General features: G+C 39.2%; 1 protein-coding gene across 5 annotated transcripts in view; it reads left to right on the top strand.

The window, feature by feature from the left end:
• The window catches only part of MOB2 (MOB kinase activator 2), a 121,294-nt gene that overhangs the window by 45,243 nt on the left and 48,805 nt on the right, over nucleotides 1-27,246 (top strand). The window contains exon 1 of one of the 5 annotated variants that reach the window (XM_074585676.1): nucleotides 13,350-13,830. The exons of the other annotated variants lie outside the window; for them this stretch is intronic. Coding sequence (XP_074441777.1) covers nucleotides 13,793-13,830 — 38 coding nt within the window. The 5' untranslated portion in view covers nucleotides 13,350-13,792. Of the gene's footprint in view, nucleotides 1-13,349; nucleotides 13,831-27,246 lie in introns of those variants that run through there. 5 annotated transcript variants of the gene reach the window in all.

The following is a 27,246-nucleotide window of genomic DNA, read 5'->3' as shown; positions in this document are numbered from 1 at the left end:
ACTGGCAGCCTTCTTTGTGTGGTCACCGCAGATAGTTTATGGTTTGATTAAAACTTAATGGGGTAATGAGGGCATGATACCTAAAAGTAGAAGGCGTAGGTTTGGAATGAGGATAATGTCAATAAAGTAACAGTAATTTTCAGGTTCCTCACTGTACTCGTTCAGTAAATTAGGCTGTTAGCCTAATGTTTTAATACAGTTCCCTGATATGATTATGTAGCTGAAACATCATTTATCTGGCAGAAATCTTAGTATAGAAATTCTAATTTACACATTGATCAGTAACTCCAAATTAGAAAACCATATGAATATTATAAACTTCTTGTAGTGGAAAAAGTAGATCCTTCCACAGCAACGTCTTTACTGCTCGAAGGTGTGTTGTCATATCCCTCTAAATGACTCATGTATCATCACTTACAGTGTATCAGTAAGGACTGTAATTATTTCAGAGGCTTTGCACACAGCTACCATTTGAATCTGTATTTAGGGGAAGTGCAGGTTATCTGTGCTCAGGTGAAATCGTTCTCCAGCTGCAGTATGTATTTCAAACTCCATAGCACAGAGTATTAGCTGCATAGCGTTGCAAAGTGAAATACCTATTTACAGTTTTAAATGCATCTTGCTCTTGAGGAAGAAATAAATAGTGGATAACGTGATCTCTGTGCCAGCTCGTTATCTTGCACATGCTTGGTTTTGTTTGTTTTTTTTATTTTTAAAAATCCTTAAATGTTTAGGATTGCATAGTGGTAAACTGGACTCTGATAAATTTAAGAGGAGTGTGATGTGTTCTTTTCTTTTTCAAACTTTTTCCTGAATTTCATTAGTCCTTCTGTAGAGCAGTAAGTTGCCAGAAAAGGAATTTCAGTAGTCTGTCAGTGTTTACAGGAGTTATCACTGATTCTTCACTGAAAGTAAGTCGTGGTTTTTCCTATTGTGCTTAACTTTTGTTGTTATTGTTGTAAATGCCAAGATTTTAGGTTGCTGTCTCTTCTGCATCAGTAACTTCAGAAATTTTGTAACTTTTCTTGGCTTGTGGGGTATGTAATTGGAGCACAGTGCAATATGACAACATGAAGAGAGCAAATCTTTCTTTAGATACGAGGAAAGAGCACAGAATTGATTTAGTATAATTTTGAGCCAAGCTTGAAAAAAGTCCTGTCTTCTCAAGAAGCTTGTGTAGTTTATGGCAGTGTTTTTCACCTTTCTGTCACAAGAAAATATATGTAAAGACCTTTTAAACTGAATCTTTTTGCACTGCCTATAGAGAAGGACAAAACATAGTTTAAAGATTATGACACTTAAGCGTTTCTAATACGCTTAATCAAAACTTATTAGTCACTTTTCCTCTTGGAGCACTTGCTGTTACACTTTCATGGAGTTTGTGAAATTTGTCATAGAGTTTTTGAGGAGCAAAATGATGATATCTTGTTAAAATACCTGCATGTGAAAGGTGGAATTTTGTGTAAAAGGATTAATGTAAAAACGCATGCATATGCTTTCTTTATAGCACGTTATTGCTTTATGCGTGAGCCATAGGATGAACTCTCTTTTTGTTGTCGTGGATTATTTGCAATAGCAGGTTGCTGGTCAGTGATAGACATAAGGGAAGCAATTGTTTTCCATGTGATCATGCCAAAATAAAAGCAGTGGGTGTGGAAGAGAAGGAAAAGATGGCCTCGAAAATAAGCTTGATTCTAATGTGTGTGTGTAAAACTTTATAGTATGTGCACTTGAAATTATCTTGGTCAATAATTAAATAAAAAATGGTGACCTGTATTAACAAATGTCCAAGTGTTGTAGTGACAATCCATAAATCTGGTCATAAGTATAAAATATCAATCAATCTTTAGGAGATGGGGGGAAACTGGAAGAGGCAGAGACGTTATAAAGGTAAGGCAAGGATTCTGGCCCTAGATTTATAGTGTTTTGTAGGTGCTTGCATAATCTTTTATTTGGCACTTGTGACTTCAGAGGTAGAGATAAGGCATCTCACTTGATTATGCAAATTATTCCGCATATGTTGTTATTTAAGTGCAGTGTATAAGGAAAATGAAATGCTGTAATAAATAAATGCTGACAATCTACAACAAAGCTTTATAAGACTTGATACATCAGGTATAGGCCCAGAACCGTTTCATGCCCTGGTAATGATTCATAGGAAACTGAAGAGCCTCAGTTTTTCACCACTTATGAAAAATAAAGCATTTCATCACTTAAAATTGAAATAGGTATGTTTTTTAAACGTTTGCAGCAAAACTACAGTAACATCCCTTTCTATCTTTCACTGCTCTGAGCTAAGCTTTATCTTATTTTATGGCAATGTAGTGAATTTTTTTGTTTCTAAAACAAGCAGATAATCTATTATTGTATTAGGATGTGGAGAGTCCGGTGGTATGTATCAAAAGAATAAATCTTCTCATTGAATTAGTTGTCAGAGGGAAGGAATAGAACAGGAATGATTTTCTGAATGATTATCTAGCCCAACTTTTAGAATAATGAGCTGTTGCTGTACAAGGTGATTTGTAAATAATGTGTTGGGTTAAAGCACAATGCTTATTTGATGCTCTCAATATGACTGTAAACAGCTGTTCTGGGAAAGCAGCAATCAGTTCAGTATCTGTTCTGGTGACTCCCTGGGTCTGAATTTAATCGGAAACGGAGAGCTCTGCTAACCTTTTTAAAGATTTTTCTTCAGAAATTTGAAGTAGCTGGAAAAAAGAGATGAGGGTTGCAGGTTGGAACGAAAGGCAGGTCAAAACTGTTGAAGCCATGCGTGGTTAAGTTTGCTTTGTACTACGTCTTCATAGGCCCTTTCAGTTGTCAAATGGGCCCCTGAAAAACTGAAGAAACCTGGGCTGGCGCAGGAGCTCGAAGCATAGGTGTGAAAAGTACAATATAAAGGTTAAATACAGTCATAGAGTGAGTATGGCTGCAAACTACAGATAAGAAGAAAGCTGGACAGGTAGGGGGAGAAATGCCAGCTCCGCTGGAGGCAGCAACATTTCCAGTTATTAGAGGTTTCCTCCTTTCATTATCTGGAGCTGAACCCAGCAGTCATCTGCCCAGCTTGCTTGTCTAGGCTAGCAGAGCAAATGCCACGGTAAAGATGCTCACATACTTCAGTATTGAAACTGAGAGTGGTAGCAGTGTCTGCTCAGGTGGCAGAGGTCTGCCGTGGAACCAGAATTTCATACTTTTGTACACTTCCAGGATTTGAAGGTGGTGGAGCTCTGCAATATAGAAATTACTTTACAAAAATCGTTTATAATCCGTATGTGCTACAAGGCTGCTTTAAGGCCTGCAGTCTTTAACTGTTGCTTTTTGAAACTTGAGTTGCTTGACACTGCATGCCCAAAACCGCTTTAACATACATCTTTTTGGATATGTACCGTGCAGCTAAAATCCAGGGGGGAAAAAACCCTTATTTATTAAACTGGTGATATCCCTTAAAAGCCACTGTGAGTATATAATTTTTTTAAAGTTTTGATTATTGAACTAGAAGCAGTTTTAGGACAACCTGTGCTGCATTTTAGTATTTTTTGGTTTTGCTTCTAGACATGACATGTGTAGCTGCTAATTATTCTTTATGCTTTTACTTACTTTTAAATTATGTGACTGCAAAGATACAGCCAGGTGTTGTTTGCTAATAGGTCCTTTACCTTTTTTTTTTTAAGCTAAAGAAATGAGACTTACAGTATAGGTGAATGTTAACATTCCTTGGTAGATAAGCTTGCTCTATCTCTTTAAATATCTGACAGAAGATGGTGTCAGCTGGACAAGGGCATAGTGTGAAAATGGCCCATTATGAGCTACTCGAGCTACGGAGAGTTTAAACTCTTACTCGGCAACACACTGTACTATTTGACCCTAAGCAATTTAATCCATCTTTGTCTCATTTCACTGTCTAAAATTGGAGAATACTTCACATTGCAGAGATGTAAATGGCTTGGCTAATGCATGTGATAATTGACCTTTGAAAATTGCATGCTAATTGTATAGTTTTTGCTTGCGTCCTGTTCACCGCACTGAAGGCAAGACTGCTTTTTATTACTGTAGCTCAGTAACTTTAAGCAAAATTATACGAACTTGGATTAAAAATCCAAGCAAAATAAATAAGTAAATAATAATAACAATAACAAAGCGTTAGATAAATAGTGGATATTCCAGAATAGCATGTAAGGAGAATCCCCCTTCTCAATTTGCTGTGCAGGCTTTCTTTTGCCCATCTGTTGGTAATCTAAAATTATGTTTAGAGTGGGTTTAATGATTGGCTTTTGAATTAATTCTTTTGAATCATGAATGTAAACTAAGAACACTGTGATTGTGACCCTAAACAGTGTGCCTTATAAATCCGAAGTTTAGGTTAAATCCCCAGTGTGTAAGTTGAAATTCTATAAAAGGGGTGTGCGTATAGAAGGAACAGCTCAAACAAGTACCCAGCCTCCTCTTGAAAATAAGTTCCCAACCTCTGTGATTGTCAGGTCTGTGTTTCACCCACCACAGTTAATGAAGCTGTGTTCTAATGGAAGTATATGGGTAAATACAACAAGACAGGTTAAAATGTATGACTGTATTCGTTTTAAATCCTAGAAGAAGTAAAGATGAAATCCATAAAGAGGGGAAGCACAACACAAGTGCAATCTTCAGTAAACTGGCTAAGTCAGTAGAAGACACTTGTTATGGGGAATGTTGTGGGTTATATGAGATATGTACCCTTTGACATGCTTGAAGAAATAAAAAGTATTTGACCATCATATGTGCATGTGAAGGTCTATGTGGGACTAAACTGATGATGATTAAATCTTCCAGGAACACTCAAGAGTCTGTCAAAGGAAAGGACGATACCACTTGAAAAACATTATGATTCTGAGGCAACTCTGACCTGTCACATGAAGTTTTGTGGCTTCGTTAATTTGGCGGTCAGTTTTTCAAATTCAAACCAAGTCACTTCTTGGTTATTCAGTTTTCAGCCAAAAACTGATTCTCTCATCTAACCTGGGTCTTTGCAGCAAGACTAGTCACTTCCCTTAAGTTCTAGGTAATAGCACAGTAAAAGGATAAAAATTCTGGTAGTAGCTTAGAAATTCTGCTTTAACATTGAGTTACACCATTTTTTGGCAGGAAGAAAATGTTTCATTCCCAAAATAGGATTATTTTGCTTTGTTCTCCCAGATCACCTGTTGACTACTGAAGTGTATTGCTGTATCTCTGAAGGCATTTAAGGTCAGCTTTCTAGGCTAAACACTTTTAGGACATAAAACTGCATACAGGGATGGGATAAATTATGTAATTGAGGCGTTAATGATTGCCTTGGACTGGAGGTTTTTCTGTTGCATAAGCTAGATGGACTACTTCTGAATAAATCAGAAATGCATCCAAGCAGGAGTTGTACAAAGTTTGGATGAAATTTAGTGGTGGGTGTACATTTTTTTTTAATTTTATTTCCTGACTTGAGGACGGTAGTGCATAAAGTTAGAATCTAGTAATTAGGCTTTGCCTGCAATTTTGCCTTGAGAGCTGAGCTCCCTGTTCAACAAAAATCTTTAGAGAAAGTATACATGTGTGCACAGATGAGAGAATGAAGGGCAGTTATTCAGAACTGAAATGCAGCTTCTTTCATGTAAGACGTATTTTGAAAGGCGCGAGGTGTAAGCAGTGAGGTTTGAATTGAGAGCTGAGGACTTCTGAATTATGTTATTCTTTGGTGCTTGGCTTTACCTGAGTTACTTCAACTCATAAAACCCTAGACTTTGTATCTGCTCAGTTTCTGGCTGTCCAAGTGCTTCCTGAAGTGTCACTTGCCGTTTTACGCTTTGGGGAAAGGAGATGCCAAACTGGAAGACGTGAGCGAACTGGTAGACGTAGCAGATTCTCCATTCCTGGCCTTAAACCAAGTCTAGCATTTATACCTACCAGCTATTTGATACTGAAAGTCCAGTATTCTGGCCTTAGAGTTTTACTTCACGTTCACTGCTGTGCCTTAGCTAATGCAATGAAAATGCACAATACAGATGGTACCCTGCATGTCTTATCCTAAGTAATGCAGAAAGACAGAAACAGTAGCAAGGTTTTGATTCTGTTCCCAAACCGTGTTTCCTTTTATCTGTTCCGCTTTATAGCCATTTCCTCCTGGGTTTTACTAATGTAATGACTGTAACAGCCACTAAAATGACACAGGTTGCGGGGATTGAGGGCTTTTTTCCAGAGTGCTATAAGAATTTCCAAAATTGCTGTCTAAATGTTAGTTCATGTTCTGATGTCCTCAAATATGAGGTCCAGACTCTGACTGGGGTGAAGCATCCTTGCCTTTCTTTGACGGATAGATGACTAGGGGTATGCCTGGGATTTAGTCTACAAGGATTTTTTTTTTTTTTTATGAAGATTCAGGGTCTTGCAGAAATGTGAATAGCAGCAGCTGAAGTCCAATTTGTTAGGATCACCTAAAAAGCCAACGTTCAGATGACTTATGTTGCTGCCTTTTGACATTGACACTCACGGTATTTTTCACTCTGTGCTTAATTTCAGATAAATTGTTTCATTATGCCTATTAATTTAGAAGTACAGAATAATCTGCAAAAATAATACTGTATTCATTTGTTTTGAGATAGCCGATTAATTTCCTTCTCTCTGAAGATCTATTGTATAAAGCATGTCTGATAAGTGACTCTACAAATGCAGGATGTTGATTTTTATGATCAGAATTTATTCTGAAATATTAAATTTTTCACTTCTCTCCTCTTTTCATACCAGTTAGCGGCTGGTTAGTTTACAGCTTCTGGTTATAGTTGTCTTCCTGTAATACATGTGTTTGGCTTTACAGGTTTTTTTTGCTAATCTTTAGTGTCCCACCCCCTGACCCCCACTACTTACAAGCCCTCTTTCCCATACATTATCCCCTTGGTCAAAGCCAACTATATTCCATGGGTGCAGAAGTGTTTGTTTATTTAAATTTGTACGGGGTACAGATTTGCAGCGGGCTGATCAGTGTTTCCCTTCCCAAGTAAGCATTTTTGCACAGATCTTTCAGACCCATCTGAATTAGGAACTGCAAAAGAACAATTTAGCTGCTGGGAGATTTGTTGTCTTTTGCAGGAGTAAATATTAAACTTAAGTAAATAACTTTCTTAAATTTATATTATTTGGCAAAAAGAATCTGCATCTGCAGTCTGAACTTGGGACTTAAATTAATTTCCTTTACCCTAGTGTGAGAGGAACATTCTAGAGTCCCATCAATCCATGCAGCGGCAAGGATAGTAATGGGAGACATGAACCAATCTTTGAGGGTGCTGGAAAGGATATGCAAGGGCAAGCTCATAAGCAAGTTTAAAAGGAGATTCAGAGAGTAAGAGCCTGACACTTTTCATTTGTTTCAAATTACAAATATTTTAATGACCAAGCACATAGTTGTTGTATATCTTACTACCTGTTGTACTCACTAACTTATATACGGCGTGCAGTCTGTCTTATAAAATTTATACCCTTATTATCCAATTGTATTTCCTGATGCCCCTTATTTTTAATGATTTGTTCTGTATTTGGCCAAAACTACAGCCCTTTTTGAATATATGAAGAATTTTCCTCCCTTTCCTATGTTAAAGGGAACAAAAGGTTTACTTGTGGAATACCAGCTTTCTGTATTGGAGTCAGGGTACTGCTTTATTAACAAAACCACTCTTGTTTTAAACTACTAAAAATTGCTTGTAGCTTTTAGCACCTTAGTGTGAGACCACTTAGCTAAATTAAAAAAAAAAAAAAGGAAAAAAGGAAAGAAGCAAGTTGTGCAGTAGAAAACTTAACTACTTTTTCTTTCTGCTTGTTTTATAGACTTCAGGGATTCATACATGCCTAATTGTGTGTAGTTAATTTTAGCTAAAGTCTCCTTCTCAGAAATTTCTCTCCCGTTCTCCCTCTGTGGTACTTCCAGACTTCTCCTGGATTGTATCATTAGCTAAATTTTGCAGCAGAGACTTTTATACCGACTGGGACTTCTTGGGTGGGGCATTTTGGTAAATCATACAGTTGTTTCCTGTTCTTGGGCTGAAGGGGCAGTGCCTGCTCTAAATTACCTGCTTGCTGCTCCTGCCAAGAACATCAGTCTTCTCTTATTATTTATTATGTTACTTTATGAGCCTTCCTTTGAGATGGACAAAGTTTTGGGGGCTGATATGAATGGGGGTCTTCATGGTCTACAGCCATTTACCACAGCTATATAAATAAGTGTTGTCCCTGTGGCCGGTGTTAATGCCCATCTTCGAGAAGCAGGGCAACTTTCATGTCTCACTGAAAGATTTATTTTGCCACAGTACTTTAACCCTGTGTAAGGACCTCTCTTTTACACTGAAACTAATTATTAAATTCTGTCTAGCTGCTTCGGTTTTTAAAATCTAGAAATCATTTAAGACAAGTTAAAAATAATGCAGTCGAGCACTGTGAAGTCTGATATCCAGCTTGCATTACATTAACTCTTTTGGACAGCCCTTCCAAAGACTGATCTGTCCGTGTTCGTTCAGTCCAAACCTACCTCCAAGAAACTGCCCAAAGTGGGGGATCAAAGCAGGCGATGTGCCAAAGGTTTGTGTTTCAGACAGTCTGGCACATGCTGAAAGCTTGGTCGGTCTTGTACTAAGCCACGGGCAGATGTCCATTAAGAATGATTAGGCAAAATTTATATAAAGGCCTTGTAAAATGTTGTGTGCCCTCCCCCCTTACTTGAGAAGTTTTGTGTGGGTGTGTATTTTTTTCTAAATTTATAAACCCTGGCTTTTGCCCTCCTCCGGTAGAGACTGGTCACCCACCCTTTTCCGTTTCCAGGCGGATTGCTTTTCTGTTATTTCAGTTCTGTAACTTTCTCCAACACTGTCCTGTTTTGCTTATTATGAAGTGCTTGCAATAACCCTTTCAGTGCTGCTGTCATCTTTGCCTTAAATCAGAACTGGCTGTTGCATTCATTTAAGATGATCTTCTCTTAAAAAGCAAGTTAAAGACTTCTCATGTGTTACAGCTTTCTGTTTGCATACATGGAATGTGATACGGCTTTCATTTCTATTTTGACTGTTGTGGTGTCCCCACACACAGGGTTTTTTCTTTTCAATACTAAGCCAAAAGCCCCACTGAAATGGGACTTCTTTTCAACTTTGGCAAAGAAATCCCTTCAGCTCTCAAGCTGAGGCAGTACCATCTTCATGTGCAGAATGAATTAGCAGAATTTGGGGAAGACACTTGTTTCCAGCCATGTCTTAGTGTCAATTTTCCTGTTCTTCTCCTCCTCTTCTACTTTTTCATTCCCTATTCAGCAACAGTTGATATTGACTTGTAAGCTCCTTGTTTCTCTAATATCAGTGTTTAAATTAAGCCTGAATTAGCTAAGTAGTTAAGTAGAAGTAAAGTGAACCTGGCTGACCTGCTGTTTGGAGCCCTGTGTGATGTATGAACTAATACAAAGTGCTGTAAGTGTATAATCAGACCAGAAAAGTAGACTCAAATTTGTTTCTTGTTACAATTCTGTGTTTCATTGATTATCCTGGGAATTAACTTGGCCAGCCCTTAAGCGCAAGTTATGTTGCAAGACAGAAGAAAACAAGGTTAAGCATTAGGTTAGTGTGTATTTTCCAGAAGAAAGTGAGTAAATTGTTCTCTTCAATAGTGGGACAAATTCAGATACATTTTTCCAAAACATTGGGGGGGAATGGGTCAAGGATACATGTATAAAATAACACTAAATGCTGGAGAAGTAACTTTAACGCTTGTGAAAAAGCCATGGCTCTGGAAAATAGGGTACATATGGGCGCACTGTCTTCTCTCTTTCCTGACCAGATGTGGAGAACTGAGGTTGCTAGTGAGTGTTTCTTTTTAGATGTAGATAGATGTTTCATTCATATGCAAAACTCCCCCTGGATGAATAATTAAGCTCTGAGTGTACTGTAAGTCTTTCCAAGTAGTAGAGGACTAGCTATTCTTTTCTGTACCCAGCTTTTTACTTAACATGTACGTTTCCTTATTAAATGGACAATTTTTTTTTAATAGTCATTGAAACAGAGATCTCTTAAAGCTGTCTTCAAAGCACAAAGTTTTTCAAAGGAGATGGTTGAAAATGGTAAATCATCCATACTAATTTCTGTTGTTTAAAGAACTGTACTTTGAGCTAATGTCCAGAGTAACTGGGCCAAATGGTCCTGTTGAAATTCCCCTCAGAAGCGGAGCAGTAATTGGATGAACGTTTAGCCTGGGAACAAATAATCCATGCTAAAGTTTATGGATTCTGCTTGGGGAAAGGAATAAAAGAGAAGTGGGCTGTAAGAATGCTTTATTTGTCAGAAGGGATCTTAAGGAGACATAAAGATGTTTTCCCTCCTCCCATGTGTTTTCACCACAGTAATGATGATTCAGCTTGTGTACGCTCTCTGGAATGCGTACGTGTCAGGAGAGAGAGGAGAAAAGGATTTCTTTAGGTGCAGCTCATTAAAATTACTGTAGGAGATAATGTGTATAGCATATTGCCTCACCATAGAGTTGCCTACTGCAGCAAGTTAATCATCATTATTTTCATGTTGATTAAAAATAAGGTTTGTTTTTTTTTTTTTTTAATCTCAAACCAAACACATTTCTCCAGAAGACCTCTCTGAAGCAGGCATTCATTGTTTGTGAAGCAGTTGTGTTGGCAAGTAGGCTTTTGCTGTGTTTCTGTGGTAAGTTCTTTTGTCCATGATAGCATTTTGGGATCCCAGCATCAGTGTGGCTGGCTCGGGCTCTGATTGGACAGTTTATATTTAGTTGCTGGTTTCCTATAATAGCTTTCAGATGGAGATGTTAAAGAACACGTACTGTACCCTTGTGCTACTGTAATCCCTGTAAGAGCATGGGGAAGTGAAAAAGAAAAAAGCATTGATGTCTTTTGGCAGAAGCAGAATTTAGAAAAAACATCAGCTGCTTGCAGCAACAGAATGCTGAAATTTATTTTTAAGGAATTAAGTAGCCAGTAAAAACAAAATGCTCAGAAAATCTGTGGGTGCATTGCTTACGTTTTGCATCCAGAAAGGAGCTGAAAAAAAAAAAAAGCTGTGGAAAGGTCTGCTTTTTTTAAATTACAAAAATTTTGATTCTCTAGTTTACAATAGTACTCAATTGCTATTAAGTAATGTCATCAGACACCACCCCATGAAAGCTCCTGTGTTCCCCATCTCTGGTGCCCTTCCAATGCAAATTAGTAGACGCCCCAAAAACCCCAGTGTCATATATGCTTTAATTATACTGCCAGACGCATCTTTTCAGTGGGGCATGATTGATTTCAATTAAAACTGAAGACATAACAGATTTACTCTGAGTCTGGGTTCAAGACCACCTCTCCAGAAACTTTTCCCCAGGAATCTTTGCTTCCAAGAAAACTGAATTCAACTTGTCGTTTGATTCTGCATTTGCAGAGTCTTTAGGAATTATCTTTATGTAAATTTTTTGATTTATTAGCTTTAACTACTTTTTCTTCTCTAAATTATTAATCAAATTAATCATCCTAGTTTTCCTTGGTAGGCTTCCAAGAACATGTCTCTGCTCTATCCAGTGTTGGTAGGTAGCTGCCTGCAGGGACCTAACTTCTAGCTCTTCTGTGGCCTTAGCGAATCTTCACTCACTCCTGAGGGACAGCGGGAACTGACCATAGCAACTGGAAGAATCAGGCCCTGCTACCAGCCAGCACGTAGGTAGGATCTTTGCAAAGTTGAAGGTTGAGAAGAACACAAAGTTTAATGCTTTCCAGTGATGCATATGATAAAAGCGGAGTGCTGCCACCATTGTGGTGGTAATGTATTGGACCTATTTGCAGTCCTGACCAGTGTAATTTGAGGGGAAAAAATCTAAAGCATGCTGTAGTCTGCTTTGGCTTGAGCTAGTTTGCCCCATATGGTTACACAGCAAAATTGTCATTCTTTCTTCCAGCTAGTAATAGAGCAAATCACAGAAAGCTAGGGATGAGAGAGACCTGGAAAGGTCACCAAGTCAGTCCTCAGCTCTGGAGCAAGATCATCTCAAAGGCCTGCAATCATGGAGACTCTGTAATCTGCTCCTGTACTTATAAAACAAACAAAAAACAATGAAACAAACAAAACCTCTCAAAGAAAAAAAATCTAATACTAACCTTGTTTATTTCTTGCTTAATTCAAGTGTCTTTGTGATGGATACAGCAGGAAGAACATTTTGTTTCATTTCTCTTTACAGCAGTGTTCTACATCCTTGGGAAGTGTTATGTTGTTTTCCTCCCTCTGTTTTCTCATCTGTGAGATAGATTATAATTCTTCTTGGTGCTCCCTGTGCTCCAGCTAATTCTGCATCTGTCTTCTACTAGGGTGCCAAGGGTTGGGCACAGTACTCCAGATGAGGCCTGATAGATTCTGGGCATTACTTTGTATCTTGCAGACACAGCACACTTGTATGGTGCAATCTCATTGCCTTTTATCAACCCTTTTTTCTCTCAACATTTGTGATCTAATCAGTCCCTGCACAGGTATACTTGATTACACCTAACTGTATAAACTCAGCCACCTAGAAAGAAATTAAGCAATTCTCCTATTTTGTGGCTGTTTTTCTATAACTGTTAAATTTTTGGATGACAAATCTGAAAGAACAATGCAAAGATGGGATCAAGATGAAAACTGAGTTTGATAAACATATTGTCTTTAGATATCTGGGCCATTAAAATACAGAATAATGTACTCAGGCCAGAGTTCTGTGGGACCCTACCCATTGCTTCTCTCTGTTTAGGTAGCAAATTTTGTCTTTATATTTGGCTAGTGTGCCATTTTCCCATTATCCTAGAGTAGTTTCCCCTAGGCCACAAGTGGCAGTCATTTCAACAGTCATTGTTAAAAATGTTTTTCGTGTGATTTGTTACTTGAGTCAGTGTGGATTTGCTCACAGACAGTAAATGATCAACGATTATCTGGAGCAATTTTTGCTTTGTGTGGTAGATTCGCCCCTCTGGTCCAGACGTTAAGCTGTGCAGCTGTTTAGTTCACAGTGATCAGGGAATGGTAGGGTGAACAGAACGGGAAGGGAAACAGCCTCATCGGAGACAGTGCTGTGGTGTGATTTATGCAGGGCAGCCTGCCCAGGACTGAACTGCTAGAGGATATTTTTCTCTGTAGCGTTCGAGCGTGACTTTATTTCTGCCTGTTTTTAACTTTCTACAAGGAAAATAAACCTTCTAACCACTACTCGTGTGTCCCTTTCCACGTGTGTAGTTTCCAACTTGATATTAGGGGGAGAAAAAACACAAAAAAGTCTTGAGTATTTGTTATTTAGTGCTTCTCGTTTAGTTGCCTTGTGCTCTGAGGGTAGTGCTGAGTACTTGAGTGATAGTCACAGCAGGGCTTGTGAGAAGGAGAGAATAGATCTGAAGCTGCTTTCAGACTAATTGGAAGAGGAGCAGCTCACCAATAAAAGACAGCTTTCTGCAAGATTTATTCTTGCACACGTAGGGACCAGTTAAGGTATTTTATAAAAACCCTTTCTCTGTGAATTTTTGCTACTTTTTGTTGGTGGGCTCCAAGGTATTGTTGGAGGTGTGTTGGGGAGACTTTACACCTCCAGACTCTTGTTTGGCTGCAGGCAGTTTCCTCTGGGCTTCCTGCTCAGTGGCTCTGGTGGCGGTTTCGCATTGTTCCTCGCTGATGACTCAGAGAAACAGGAAAGAGATCCCCTGGCGAACAAAAAGCACAACCACCAAACAGGTGCCTGTATTCTGGGCTAGCAGAGGACAAACCACCTCACTCTGGATTTTTTCCTAAGATTCTTATCTGCAAGTATGAGACTCAAGAGGAATGGTTCATACACACTGAATGGGTAAGAAAGAGCCTGCATCCTCTTTTGAATCTTCATCATTAAAACTGCGTGAAAACGGAAGCCTTTATTTTTCTTTCTAGTGACAGGGTACATGAAATAATGACCAAGTCTTTTGTCTCAAAAAGAGGGGAGGATCGCAGCATATGAAATACACAGCTTATTTAGCTTTCTTCTGCATTTTGTTAGATTTGCTTTTAAAGCGTGTGCATTTGGTGGGGGCAGGTTAGAGTTGTCTGTGTGTTAAAATGAAGTGGATCTGCTCAGTAAAACCACCACAGCATTAGGAACTGTGTGATAATTATTTTAAGCATTTGCCAGTTAAACACCCCATGCTTTTGATACAAACAAGAGCCAAACTCATTAAATGTGGTGCTCCCTGGTAGGGAATACAAATGACTTTAAGTTTAGTCAGTTAAAAAAATTAGTTTAAGTAGTTTCAAGTACTTAAAACTACTCTGAGTTACTTTACTAGTTTTGTAGTTTTAAAAATATGGGGTTTTTTTTCTCTCTGCTGTTTAGTCCTCTCAGTAACAGAGAATGTACAGTTACTGTAAAGGTAATAACTAACTAGATATTCCTTGTTTAAGGAACCTTTTTGTAATAAATTGAAAATAAGCAAAAATGTTTTTTATATAATTAAATTTGATTTCACTAAAGCCGATTCTTGTATGTCTTCATGCGATGTAAGTTTTATTTCTCAGCCCAGCATACCTGAACTGAAGAGGACTTGTACTTCCACAGTGCTGTGTTAACTGTTCATTAGTACCTGGCAGGTGACTTGACAAATGAAGAAAGTTGTTAGTCTCGGGAGTGTCATTTTACTTTGCTGCTGCGTCTACCCTTCTGTCCTGAGTAAGTGTTGCGATAAGCGCTCCATGGTGCAGTTGGCTTAGTGCTGCATTCCTGAAAAGCCCAGATATATCTCAGAGTACAAGTGTGCAGACTAGTCCAAAACTGCCTAGTTGCTTTAAACTCATGGTCCATTGCACACTTAATTGGCAATCTCTGCACAAGAGAGACATATAGCGGTGCAAGCAGATCAGATAGGAAATACTTTGGCAGTGTCGTTCAGCTGGTCTGCACTCTTTTTGCCTGCACTGGCTTGCACTATGCCACTTAGAAGGGTCCTTTGCTTTGCCAACATAAGCTTAAATTTGATTTTAAAAAAATTTTTAAATTAGATTTGGATTAGGTTTTTTTTAATGGCAAAATAGATGGATGCTAACATCTTCCTGGCTTATGAGTATTTTTTATAACTGTAATAAAAATTTAATTATCCAACTGCATACAAAATCAAAGATAATTGAAAGTTACTACCTTACAGTATTTGGTTTTAAGCTGTAAGACGAGTTTTTCACTCAATGAGATTGAGTTTGTAGTAGATAGAAGTTAAGAATGTATTAGCATTAGCTTGTTTTTTTGGCAGAGGCTTTTGACCCTTTGAGAGACTATCTAAATTTAGAGAGTCAATTAAGAAATGGTGCTGAAATGCCAAATGTAACGGATATTGCTTATGTTAAAGAAATTTCTTAGATTTTAGTTACGGGAAGCACAATCTTTAGTTGATTTGAGGTTTATTAAAAATGAATGCGTGGTATAGAACTTCAGGGAAATAAGTTGTGCAAGATCACCCTGTGCATCTGTTCTGCCTTGTTCTAACTTGCAAGATGCTGCATAATCATTTTAAGGAATTTCACTTGTGGGCCAGTGCATACCTGGCATTACATTTTACAGCCAGCATTTAACTGGAAGTATTGTGTTACAGTGAGTAAAACCAGTGGCACCCAAATGCTTGCATGAAAAAGAAGCTTCAACTGTGAGTTTGTGGGAGACTCCAATATTATCTGATTCTAACCTGCTGATGTGCTTTGCTCTGTTAAACAACTGATGCTGAGGAGTGAATTTATCTAATTAAAGAAATTCCTTTTATGTTTATCTCTTGCCTAGATGGTTTAATAATGCAAGGTAATGGAAAAAGAGCTTCAAGTATGTTTTCCTGTTTAGCTTAAACTTTTGGCCTGTCAGCAGAAAGGCTTGTTTTGATCTTTAGGGGTTTTTGTTTGGGACAGCGTGTTCCACTTCTCAGGTGGAGTGGCAGCCTGTTGCGCAGGTCACTTCAGGAGAGGGGAGCTCATTGGGGTGGAATGTTGTAGGGCAAATACAAACACTGCTGGAGCAGGTACCTGCACATGGGGAGGACAGAGTTACTGCAGGATTACTGTTTACAGTGTAGTGCATGAAAACCCACCTTCTGTTTAACAGAAGGTACAGCCAAACGTGAGTACCTCAAGATAATCGGTGTGTTCAGAGATGTCATTGCGGAGTATGGTGATAAACTCTGAATCAGGCAAGGTGGTGTTATGCTAAATGTTTAATAATGTTAAAACATAGAAGTTGTGCATCAAGAGCAATAGGAGGGCATACATCAAAAGTCACTTTGTTTGGCACCTTCCTACTGTATCAAATCTTATTTTGTAAATTGGAGCTATTGAATTTGCAGGAAGTTCACATTAAGGGGCATAACAGCACTTGTAAGGGAGCACAAGAATTCTGTTTAAAGCCTCAACTTTTAAAATGAAAGTGCAACTTCTTGATCTCCTTTCATACTCTATCCAGATGTTCTTAAAAAGTAAATAAATCATGCCTAACTCATTAAGTTCTTGCAGATTGGTTTATCAAGCTCTAGATACTGTTTTTGGTTTAGGTGCTGCTGGTATCTTGGATGAGGCAATGAAAAAAGGTGGTTGGAGAAGCCCAGTCTCTAGGATACAGGGGTTATGTGAAGAACCCCTAACATATTTTGCATAAAGATGCTCACTTTTCCTTTTAATAGTTCTCTTTGACACTATAAGGTACTCCCCAAAACTGCAAATATTTGATCCCATTTTCAGGAAAACCTTTATTCTTGTTTTTAATTGGTTTGTAAACAAGGAACTGTAGCAAAAGTCATAGCAATAATTAGGTTTTTTCCTTTGGATATGATTTAGTCAGGCTCTGATTGTGCCTGTAAACTCATAGAGGAGGAAGACTGGAAGGGGAGCTGAGATACTTGAAAATGTTTTCAAACCTACGTAATAACAGCAAAAACCTCCCCCTGCCTGGCCGGCCTTTCTCCTGTTCCATTGTATCTCAGGTGATACTAGTGTAAGAACTGTACACATATAAACTGGAAACATACGTAAAATCCAGAGTTTCACTTAGAAACAGTGATTCATGTGTATTCTTTGAGCAGGTCTTGCTGGACATGGGCATGTTTGCTCTTGCTTTTTGAAGTGGGTAATGTGGAGACAAAGGGATCTGCGATTCATCAGAGGACACAGTTAGGAGACCTACCTTTTCTTGCTGAGACTGAGGTAGAAATCTTACCTGCTGGCATCCCTTTGACAATGTTGTTAAGTCAGCTTTGCTGTTATGTGCTAACCTGCAGTGTGCTGATTATATTTCTTTGCATTGCAAAGTTTCTTTTTATAAACGATCCCTTTTGAAGGTCATCTTAACTTGGGAGATATCCCTTTATTTGCTTGGTGTTGTGTTTATTGACAGTGAAAAATGCGCTGGCACTGTAATTGTTTCAGCTTCACTTTTTCTCTTTGCAAATGTGGTTGGGTTTTTTTTGTCTTCTCGACCCTTTAGAATTTGTAATTACTGATAGTCAGTATAAGTCTTTGCACACTGGTAAGATGTGAAATAACAAATAATGTTTATTACACATCTATTTCCTCTTTTTCTCCTAATGACTTAAGTTTAAGGAAGGGTATAAATCCAAGCATGCATTTTGCAAGATTTGACCTCAACCCACCCAAAACAAATACGTAACTTGAACTTTGGTGGTGTGATCTAAGCTTCCTGTGCTTTTTAAAATCCTAAGGTATGGGCCTGCGCATTCCTATAACCTTTGTAGTGGTGCAGACAGAACCATGCCTGTGCTGGTTTACCTTCTCAATGGCCTGCCCGCTGTAGGAAAGCTTTGCTGCAGTGTTAAGTAGATTGTGCAATTGTAGAATTAAAGAGCTCCTGTGGACAGTTGACAACTTGCTGACCTTGCTTCAAATATCATAGGATATACTGATAAACGGTTTACTAGGTAAAATTGCACCCGAATTGGGATTTCTTTATGACCCTGGTCAGTGAGCCACATGATGCCTCATCACTCTCTTCTGCTTGGCATGGCAATTTTGACAAGGCTGTGCAGTGTACACTTGTTCTGCAATATTTTCTAAATCAGTGCAGGTTTAGAAGGTGGAAAACTGTCTGAAGAATACCAATGATCTCTGCAACTCCTGCATAGCAGCCATCCCAAACTCATGGTAATGGAAACTGAAACGCATGTGCAAGAGGTTATTTATTGAAACAGAATAGTTTAGGTTGCAAAGGACCTTTAAAGGTCACCTTAGTCCAACCCCCCTGCAATGAGCAGGGACATCTTCAACTACAGCAGGTTGCTCAGAGCCCTGTCCACCCTGGCCTTGAATGTTTCCAGGGATGGGGCACCTACCACCTCTCTGGGCAACCTCTTCCAGTGTTTCACCACCCTCAGCATAAAAAATTTCTTCTTTGTATCTAGTCAAAATCTGCCCTCTTTTAATTTAAAACCATTACCCCATATCCTATCGTAACAGGCCCTGCTAAAACATCTTTCTTCTAGGCCCCTTTTAGGTCCTGGAGCCTTCTCTTCTCCAGGCTGAATAACCCCAGCTCTCTCAGTCTGTCCTCACAGGAGAGGTGCTCCAGCCCTCTGACCATTTTCGTGGCCCTCCTCTGGACCCGCTCCAACGGGTCTGTGGCTTTCCTGTACTGAGGACTCCAGAGCTGCATGCAGTACTCCAGGTGGGATCTCACCAGAGCAGAGGGGCAGAATCACCTTCCTCAACCTGCTGTCCACGCTTCTTTTGATGCAGCCCAGGTTGTGGTTGGCTTTCTGGGCTGATAGGGCACATTGCCGGCTCATGTCCAGCTTTTCATCTGCCGGTACCCCCAAGTCCTTCTCGGCAGGGCTGCTCTCAATCCCTTCATCCCCCGGCCTGTATTGATACTGGGGATTGCCCCAACCCACATGCAGGACCTTGCACTTAGCCTTGTTGAACTTCATGAGGTTCACATAGGCCCACTTCTTGAGCTTGTCTGGGTCCCTCTGGATGGCATCCCATCCCTCAGGCGTGTCAACTGCACCACTCAGCTTGGTGTTTATAGCACAAAATAAAGCGTTTAAATGTTAATGAAATAGTTTTTATCTTCTCATCGTTACTGTACCTGACTCTGCACTGCTGAATAACTTGTGTGGCATGTTTTCCTGGGACATTTTTAAGTGTCAAAGGAATGTAACTAGACTGTGCATTCAGAAATCTGGCAGGGGTGAAAGCTTTGGAAATGCAGTGTTTGCAGCTGGGGTCTTGGTCAGTGTCTGTGCTGCTGAAGAGCACTTGCTCAACCATCTTGAAAAGTTTGTGTTTAACTTGCGATGTCGATGTTTCAACTGAGAATTCAAATAGTTTGACATCTCCCTTCTCCTGCCCAGTGCTGCCCTGGGCCCTTCTGAAAATGCTCTTTGAGCTCTCTCTGCTCGGAGATGTTGGGTTTTTGCTCCATTCATCTCAGGACTATGTGTACATGAAGGTGATTATATATAATCAAAGTCAGAAGTAACCAATGCCTTGAAACAAATTAAAATTGGACAGGGACAAAATACTTAGGGATTATCTTAATGATTAATGGACGCTCAACTGACTGTGATAAAATATTGTTGGCCCCAAGATCTGTTTCCTCTGCTCCGAGCCACTACTTTCAACTAATGAGTCTTGATTTTGAGCCAAGCACTGAAATTGTAAAAGAATTTATTTTTCTTGTGTTCTTCTGTCTTGTACTGATGCAGAGCAAGCCAAGGAGCAAAAGTAGTATCTTATGTTGTTTTGCCCAAAAAAAAGTAGAAATTGAAAAGCTTCAGAAAGCTTTTTTTTTTAAGTATCATTGCAACTACAGGAAAAATAGCATTAAAGGATGTGACAAACAGCTCATGAAAGCCTGTTGAAGTAGCTCATCTGGCAGACAGAAGTAGTGTGAACACCCAAATGTCTTATCTGAGGAGAAGCAGCTGTTTGAACTGCTTTACAGTCCTCCCAAATTGCCACAGTTTCTATAATGAAAAAAGGGAAAATCTAAGGGTAGCAATTCAGACTGTTATCCTTGGAAAGCACGGCACAGATTTATCAGATTAAGGACAAAAATGTAGATTATCCACTTCAGTTTTTGTTGGACTGGGAATCCATTTTTGGAGAGTCTACTTTAGAATGCTTTATGGTGTCAAAACATGTAAGCCAAGATGCAACATGCCAGCACTGCAACTCTGCCTGAGTCCAGGTGATCTTGGTACTTTCTTGGTCATTTATAGCCCTTTGTGCTCATTTGTAATCTAGTTACAGGTTTGCTTTTCCATGTCCCGAAGCTGACAGTGATTTTCATTCAGTATGCTTCAGTTACAAAGTGAAGTGGTTTCTCATGTGTCATTAAAATACCCCTTATTTTGTTCTTTTTTTTTTTTTTTTGAGGAGGAGGGTTACTGCTGTGTGTGCAGGGATGGCATTTCAGTCATGCATTTCAATGTTTCAATGCAGACTGAGATCTGAGGATGTTCTGACTGCTGGGTGCATGTAGAGGAAGAACAGTTTCTGAGGAGAAGCAAAATGTGGCAAACGTTCTCATTCACAAACAGCAGAAGTTTCTTTATAAAATACTTTCTCCCAAGTCTCCCACTCTGCTTCCCTGCACCCCAAGTTTGCCGTCTCATTACTGCTTGGTGACATAGCCCAGTGACGATGGCAGGATTTCAGTCTAGCCCCATTTCCCTGCAGACTGCAAGCAGTGGAACCAGGAAGGGTTGCCAGCTGTTTCTGACCGCTGCTGCGTGCTCTGTGCCTTGGGGATTAGTTAGTGCAGGGTCTGGTTGCTGTGCTCTTCCCAGGGCTCTGCCTGAGAAACACCCCTCTTACTGTACGGCTCTGCCGTAGCAACTGTGGAGAGGGGTATGGAGCTATCAAAAGCTGGAGGAGGAGAGTGATGATGAACCACAAAGGTCTTGAAAGCATGCAGTAGGGCTGACAGTAGCCTCACTGTCACTGTCTGGTGACAAGAACTTACCATTTGCAGCAATTCCACCACATTTCGGCATTATTTATGTATCCTGGGCAGTCCCGCTACTGTCCACCTTACATGAGGAGGTGACAGTATGTTTGCCAAGTAGAGGGAGATGGAAATATGGTGCAAAATACTGAACCACTTCTAGAATTGTAGTTCTGAATCTTTTGAGTTAAACATCACCTTCAGGAATGGCGTTTCTTTAGAGAGACTGTGGGTATTATTTTTGTAACTGTTATTCCCTATATTCAGCCTAGCTGTTCTGGTAGCGTTTGTCCCACAACACAAGATTTATGATCTCACATGTGTTTTCTTTGGGATTTTTTTTCTTGTGCGAGCAGGCAAAAGTAGTTTAAGCATTTTTATATTCATTAACAATGTATGTGTAAAGATTTAAACTGTAAGCCTTATATGGGGAAAGTATTATAAACATAATGCTTCTAAATAGAAGATTTCATTAGAACTTGCACTGTGAGTCGTTGTTATATTAATAGAGCTGTTACCAAATATGGATTTGGAACTGGGCCTTCTTCATGGTGAATGCTGCAGACGACTTAAAGAAAATAAGTATTTAAATATAAAATATTTTTGGGGGGTAACCTCTTGATCAGCCAGTTATTCAGATCAGTGGAGCATATAGCGTAGAATAATCTTCTAATGTAATTCTGAATCTGTAGTACTTTATGCCAGATGATATTTTAGTCTGAAAAATCTTTGATTTTATGTGAAAAAGTAGTTAAGAAATAAAAATCTCAGGCTGTGACAGAGAAAGATGCTCCTGTTAATCTGTACTCTTAAAACTGGCCTGATCATTTAGTCTCCTACCCTTTGGAAATACTTAAATGAAAGAATATCCTATAGGAATGTATGTTCGTTCCAGTATCTTATTTATGTGCAGCCAACAGTAACTCTTCACAAATATTTTATTAGTCTCTACCAGAAGCAAAGATTTAATTCAAAACTCCAGAATATGCTGTTGCAGGTCTTGTGTGTGTATTCTTCTCTCCCTCTTATTGGTTTTTTGTCGTGATCTGCCCCCCCCCCCCCCCCCCGGATATATCTACTTACTGGAAATGTCTCACCTCTTGATATAAAACAATGTTGTGGCACAAATGCAAGGAAACTGTCATCCTTGCTCTTACACAGAATCTCAGGTGGTGATAAATGGTCGTATTAGGATTTGAGTATTACAAAGATGTTGTTCCATTAACAACCCTGGGGCCAGAACAGGGAACAACAAAACACTTCAGACACTTAACGTTACTTTTTTTTTTTTTTGGCACCTTCTATGCCACCTCCCTTTACCCCTAAGTAGACTGCTTTGTGGAGCATGTAGTGTGGTCAGGGCCTATAATGAAGGTATTATACATGCAGGGTAAGAAGTGCCCACTAAAAGTAGCCATATAATTTCTGTTGTACACCAGAACTATTAATATCCCAATTTATAGCTCATTAATAGTAATTAGGGGCAGTAAATTCACTCTAAACTTCTACACCAGTTACTGTGAATTGCAGATTCAGTAGCTTGATATGCAGCGGACAGTTTATTTCTGCTTCTTCCCCTAAGATGTTCTGAGGACTAGAGCTTTTTAATGGGATATTGCTGTGAAAGCATCATGAACAAATGTATTAAAAATAGTCGTTTTAAAACCTTTTTCAGTGGATTCAAGCTTTCCATTAAAATAGAATGGGTGTCTGTTGTCTTCCCCTACTGGCTGTCAAACCATACCTACAATAATGATGATGTAAATTGAGATTTCTTTCCTCATAGCTGTGTTGAAGGCGACTCTGGATTACAGTCTGCTCTAAAGCTAAGAAAGAAAAATAAAGCAAAACCTGTTAATGATTTTTTTTTTTTTAAATCTTCTATTCCCAAAGCTCTATTCTGCCAGTGATGCAGGATGAACCAGCACTTTTCTTCCCTGCTGCTAGCTCAGCTGAAAGAAAATGTGAGTTCTTTAACTTATTCTATGTAGGAGAGAACAGCAGCAATGCTGACGGATGCTAAAGACAACGAAGCATCCTGCATTGGCAGGAATGATCCTAATGCTGAATGTTAGGTAGCTGGCAGCACCACGCTGACTTTCTGTGCGTGTCACGTTTTATTGGTTTGGGAGCTTTATTTCATGGCAGTCATGCAGCTACATTACTCAAAGGTGTTGAACCTATTCTTTTTGAAGACAAGTCTTCGCATTCCCAGTCAGTTTTAATTATGAGTATATTCCTGATACAGTAACATGGTGTTTTTCTGAGGGGAATTTAATCATTTTTTTCATTATAATTTGATTTCATGGAGCTTGTTAGGGGATTTTTTTGTAATGAATGATGGCTTATAGAACATTTATAAAGAACAACTACATTGACTACATATTTAAATATTTTTATGGGGTTATATGCTGTGTTTTGTAATATGCTCAGGACTCTCACTGCACTTAAGATGACTAAAAACTTTTTTTTTAGCTCTAAAAGACTGTTCAGTCTGGCCTCGACAAGCAGGAATTAAGGTAGCCATTCAGGAACTGAAAAAAACAGATTTTTTTTTTTTTTGCAGGTTCATTCCATCTTTTCACTAAAACAATTTGATTTCTCAGTGGTCGGACTATGGCTTTTTGAGAGAGATTGACTCCCATCCAGTTTAGCGTTCTAATACTAAGCAGTTTGGATATTAGATGTTCTCTGTGAAGTTACCAAACTTAGTGTGTGATGCAATCAAACAGGGAAAGATCACTTTAGAGGAGGCCGGTTGGAGCTCTGCGCTGCATCTTAACTTGCGCTGCATCTTAACTTTCGCAATGCCAGGTGATGCTGGGGGTCTCTGGAGTTACTCAAGCATTTACTGTGCAAGTTAGATTTTACATAAAATCAACCATGCCAAAGGAGCATTTCTCTTCTATTTGTGCTGGTTGTACTGGCCGTTCATCTTAGAGGGACTTTTCTTTTTGTGCGTTGGAGTATGGTTTAAACAAAAAATGCTGTTTTCAAAATGTTATTTTTCTAGGTCGGTAATACATCTTTCATGGAAGAGTACTGTGTATTCCCTGTGTTTGGTTTCCCTCCTGTTGTCCAACATAGGAGGAACTGGGCAGATTTGCACAGGAGCTGATTGTTGTTTTAGAGAAGGTTTTGTGATCAGAAACTTATCTTTTAATAGTTTTCTGTAGCCATTTCCAAGCCACAGGGTATGAAATGCCTTCTAGGGAATGCCTTGAAGTCTGAAACCAATGCTGATGCCTTTCCAAGGTGAACTGGAAGCCGGGAGCGTTGGAGCAGTGCAGTAAGAGCTGTTAAGCACAGGACCCTGTGCGGTAATGCTGGAGGAGTTTGTGCTGGGAGTGGTTTGTTTCTTGCAGAGCTTGCCTGCCCCAAATTCCTGACCGGTCCTCTTCTCTAGCATGGGAGCCAACCGCATGGTGTGCTCCTTGCCACTGTCCTCGCAAGTGGATCGAAGGCTCAGGAGATAGAGAAGAAAAGGTAGGCAGCTATGACAAAGGGCCAGGCAGGAGAGCCTTTTGTTTCTGGCCAACGAGCTGGAAAAATAGTTGTGTCTTCTTTTCATGCTTGGAGGCTCCTGGTACAGGTAAAGAGCTAGGGATTTTGGCATATGGGGAAGGGAGGGGAACCGACATAAGGGATGTGTAAGGTTACTGGCATGAGCTGGAAGTCATAGTATGTATGCTATGATGGAGCAATGTGTGATACAGGTGTATGATGCAAATTTATGTTGGAAGCACATGATACAGAAAAGAAAAATATGATTTAAACCAATTTTAGAGCTGCAGATTAATAGCACTCCATGAACGTTAGAGCTTTTCTTTTGGCTACTGAGCACATTAAATAAGATAAAAGTTAAAAATTTTTTACCAGATTGTGCCATCCCTGGGTATTGAAAAGCTTTTAAAAAGCTCTAAGCCTAGAGTGAATTTAGATCATCTTACAAAGAGTAATCTCATGCAAAATTTTGCATTTTAAAAGTAGGCTAGGACATCCCATATAGAAACAAAAAGCAAACTATATCTATGTCTTGGTACCCACTGAGGACAGGCAATCATGATTGTATTCCTTCAGCATCTTGTGTATCATCCACAGCTGCTCCTACGGTTCACCTTTTCGAACTTTCTTCCTAAGGATAGGTTGTTTTTTTTTCCCCACAAACAATGGCTAGAAAGGCCTTGTGCAGTACTTATATAAAACAGACTGTGGATTTCTGATGTAGGTCGTCACGGAAACATTCAGACTCTGGCTAGTGAAAAAGAATGGTCAGATAGATACTTAACTTTTTGGATGTACTAAGTTATTTTAGGATTTTTTTGGGTAGCTCATACACTGGTGGTTTCAAACCAGCATCTCAGGATTTTTTCAGCAGGGAGCCTTCTTTGTGTTCATGCTAATTTTTCCCCAGTTACTACCCAGAATACATTCAATCGACAAGAAGATCTGTTCTTCCAGACCTACAAGTTACAATTATCAAGTAACTGATGTTTGTAGAAAACACACATACTTTTCTGTCCTAATGATTTTTATTTTTTTTTTCCCCTGAGCTAAAGACAGTATTGCTGATAGCTTATGTTTCTGAATTGCAGGTGTAGAACTTTTTGTGTGCTCTGGAGAGCTATATTCTGCACTTGAACCAGTATAGGCTCATTTATAAAACAGGGATAAAAATGTCTAGCCGCTTTATAAGGAGCTTAAGAACTAATTAACTTGTACAGTTATTTAAAAAGCCATATTCTCTGCATTTGTTGTCTTTATGTAAAGGTAAATAGAGTCTGTGCAAGGGTCTAACCACGTGAAATCTCAGGTAAAAATAACTGATTTTTACATTTGTGGGTACGTCTGCATGAAATATGAATACATTCGAAAACAGCGGCACCAGGGTGAGTAAACATTACGAAGCCCAGCCATCCTGTTGCTTACCTTAGAATAATTACTGGTCTGCATTTGAAGAACAAATCTTAATGTTGCCAAACTCCACCTTTTTCCTGCCCAGTCTGTATGTGGGAGAGTCTTTATAAGAACCTATTTCCTGTTTCCCAGACAAGGGAGGGGAAAAAAATATGTGTTTTCTCCTTGTTCTGAAAAACAAAAGACAGGCAGTGACTACATACCCGCATCAGCTGCCAGCCTAAACGTGAGTGTGCAGACAGCTGAAGGCTACGGCCAGTTCCTTAGTTCAGCCCTTGGCAAAACGGCATGTTGCTGCTGCATCTGTCTCCTTGGGGCTCAAAGTTTTACGAGAGAGAGAAACTGGCCGAAAGGTGATAAAAAGAGCGGGAGGTGTAGTTTTTATTATGTCACTTTGACGCAATCTTTGAAGCATTGAAAAATTGTCAGTATCTTCCCCCTTTCCTTGCAGGTTTTCTTCCCAAATCCTTTGTTTTGAGTTTTATGGATTAGGTTTTGTCACAAATTATTAAGCTTTGAAGAATGAGTTTTGCAAGGAACAGAGGATATAGTGGCAGGGAGGGAATGTATGCTTAAGCCACTGGGAAAGGGCTACAATTACTTTGCAAGTGCAATGCTAATCATTCTGTAACAGTAAAAACGTACAGGTTAAGAACAGAATGATTTTTCTTTTTCTTTTGACTTAAAGGAATATCAGTGTAGATGTGGCAGTTCTGTTTCTCCAAAACCATGTCTATTCATTTAGATTTTGATGGCTATTCCAATTCTGTCCCATATTATCTGAACAAGAGTAGGTCCAGCCTTTTCCCACCTTAACTTTTGAATATTATTCATATATGTGCATCCTGACTTTAAAATAATTTAGGGCTGCTGTGTTTTAAAGTCAACTCCACTGGTATGGATTTCAAAAATAAACTTCATAGAGGCAGCTTCAAACAAGGTAGAGTTCACGTCTCTTCTTTATGCTGTCTTTTTAAGGAAAAAAACCCATACTTTTGCCCTCTGTAGAACTTTGCAGTCAGTAATGCAGTACGTGATCAATAGTGGAATTGCAATGCTCAGATACAGGACAAGTGGTAGTGCGTCACTGTATTCGAGGGGTCTATGAACAAGTATCAGCTCTCCTAAAAAATGCTTCAAGAACTTAAAAGCAAGGTTTGGGGTTTTTCAGAAAGTGGTTGTGGAATTACCAGTTTCCTTTTCTCTGTTATGCTCCGGAAAGGAGTTACGTTGTGTGGAAGTTTGCTGCTCTTGCTCTGTCCATCAGCTCGCACCCTGACTGTAGCGGTTCTGAAGGGCATTTGGTGGGAGGGAGAGTTTGTTAGTGTTTCATAGAAATTTAGTGAACTGAATAAGTAAATTGAGCTTTTGCTATTTTGTATGTAT

Source organism: Larus michahellis, chromosome 4, assembly GCF_964199755.1.
Source record: "Larus michahellis chromosome 4, bLarMic1.1, whole genome shotgun sequence".
In the NCBI taxonomy this organism is placed as follows: Eukaryota; Metazoa; Chordata; class Aves; order Charadriiformes; family Laridae; genus Larus; species Larus michahellis.
This window is presented reverse-complemented; position numbering and strand designations above follow the sequence as displayed.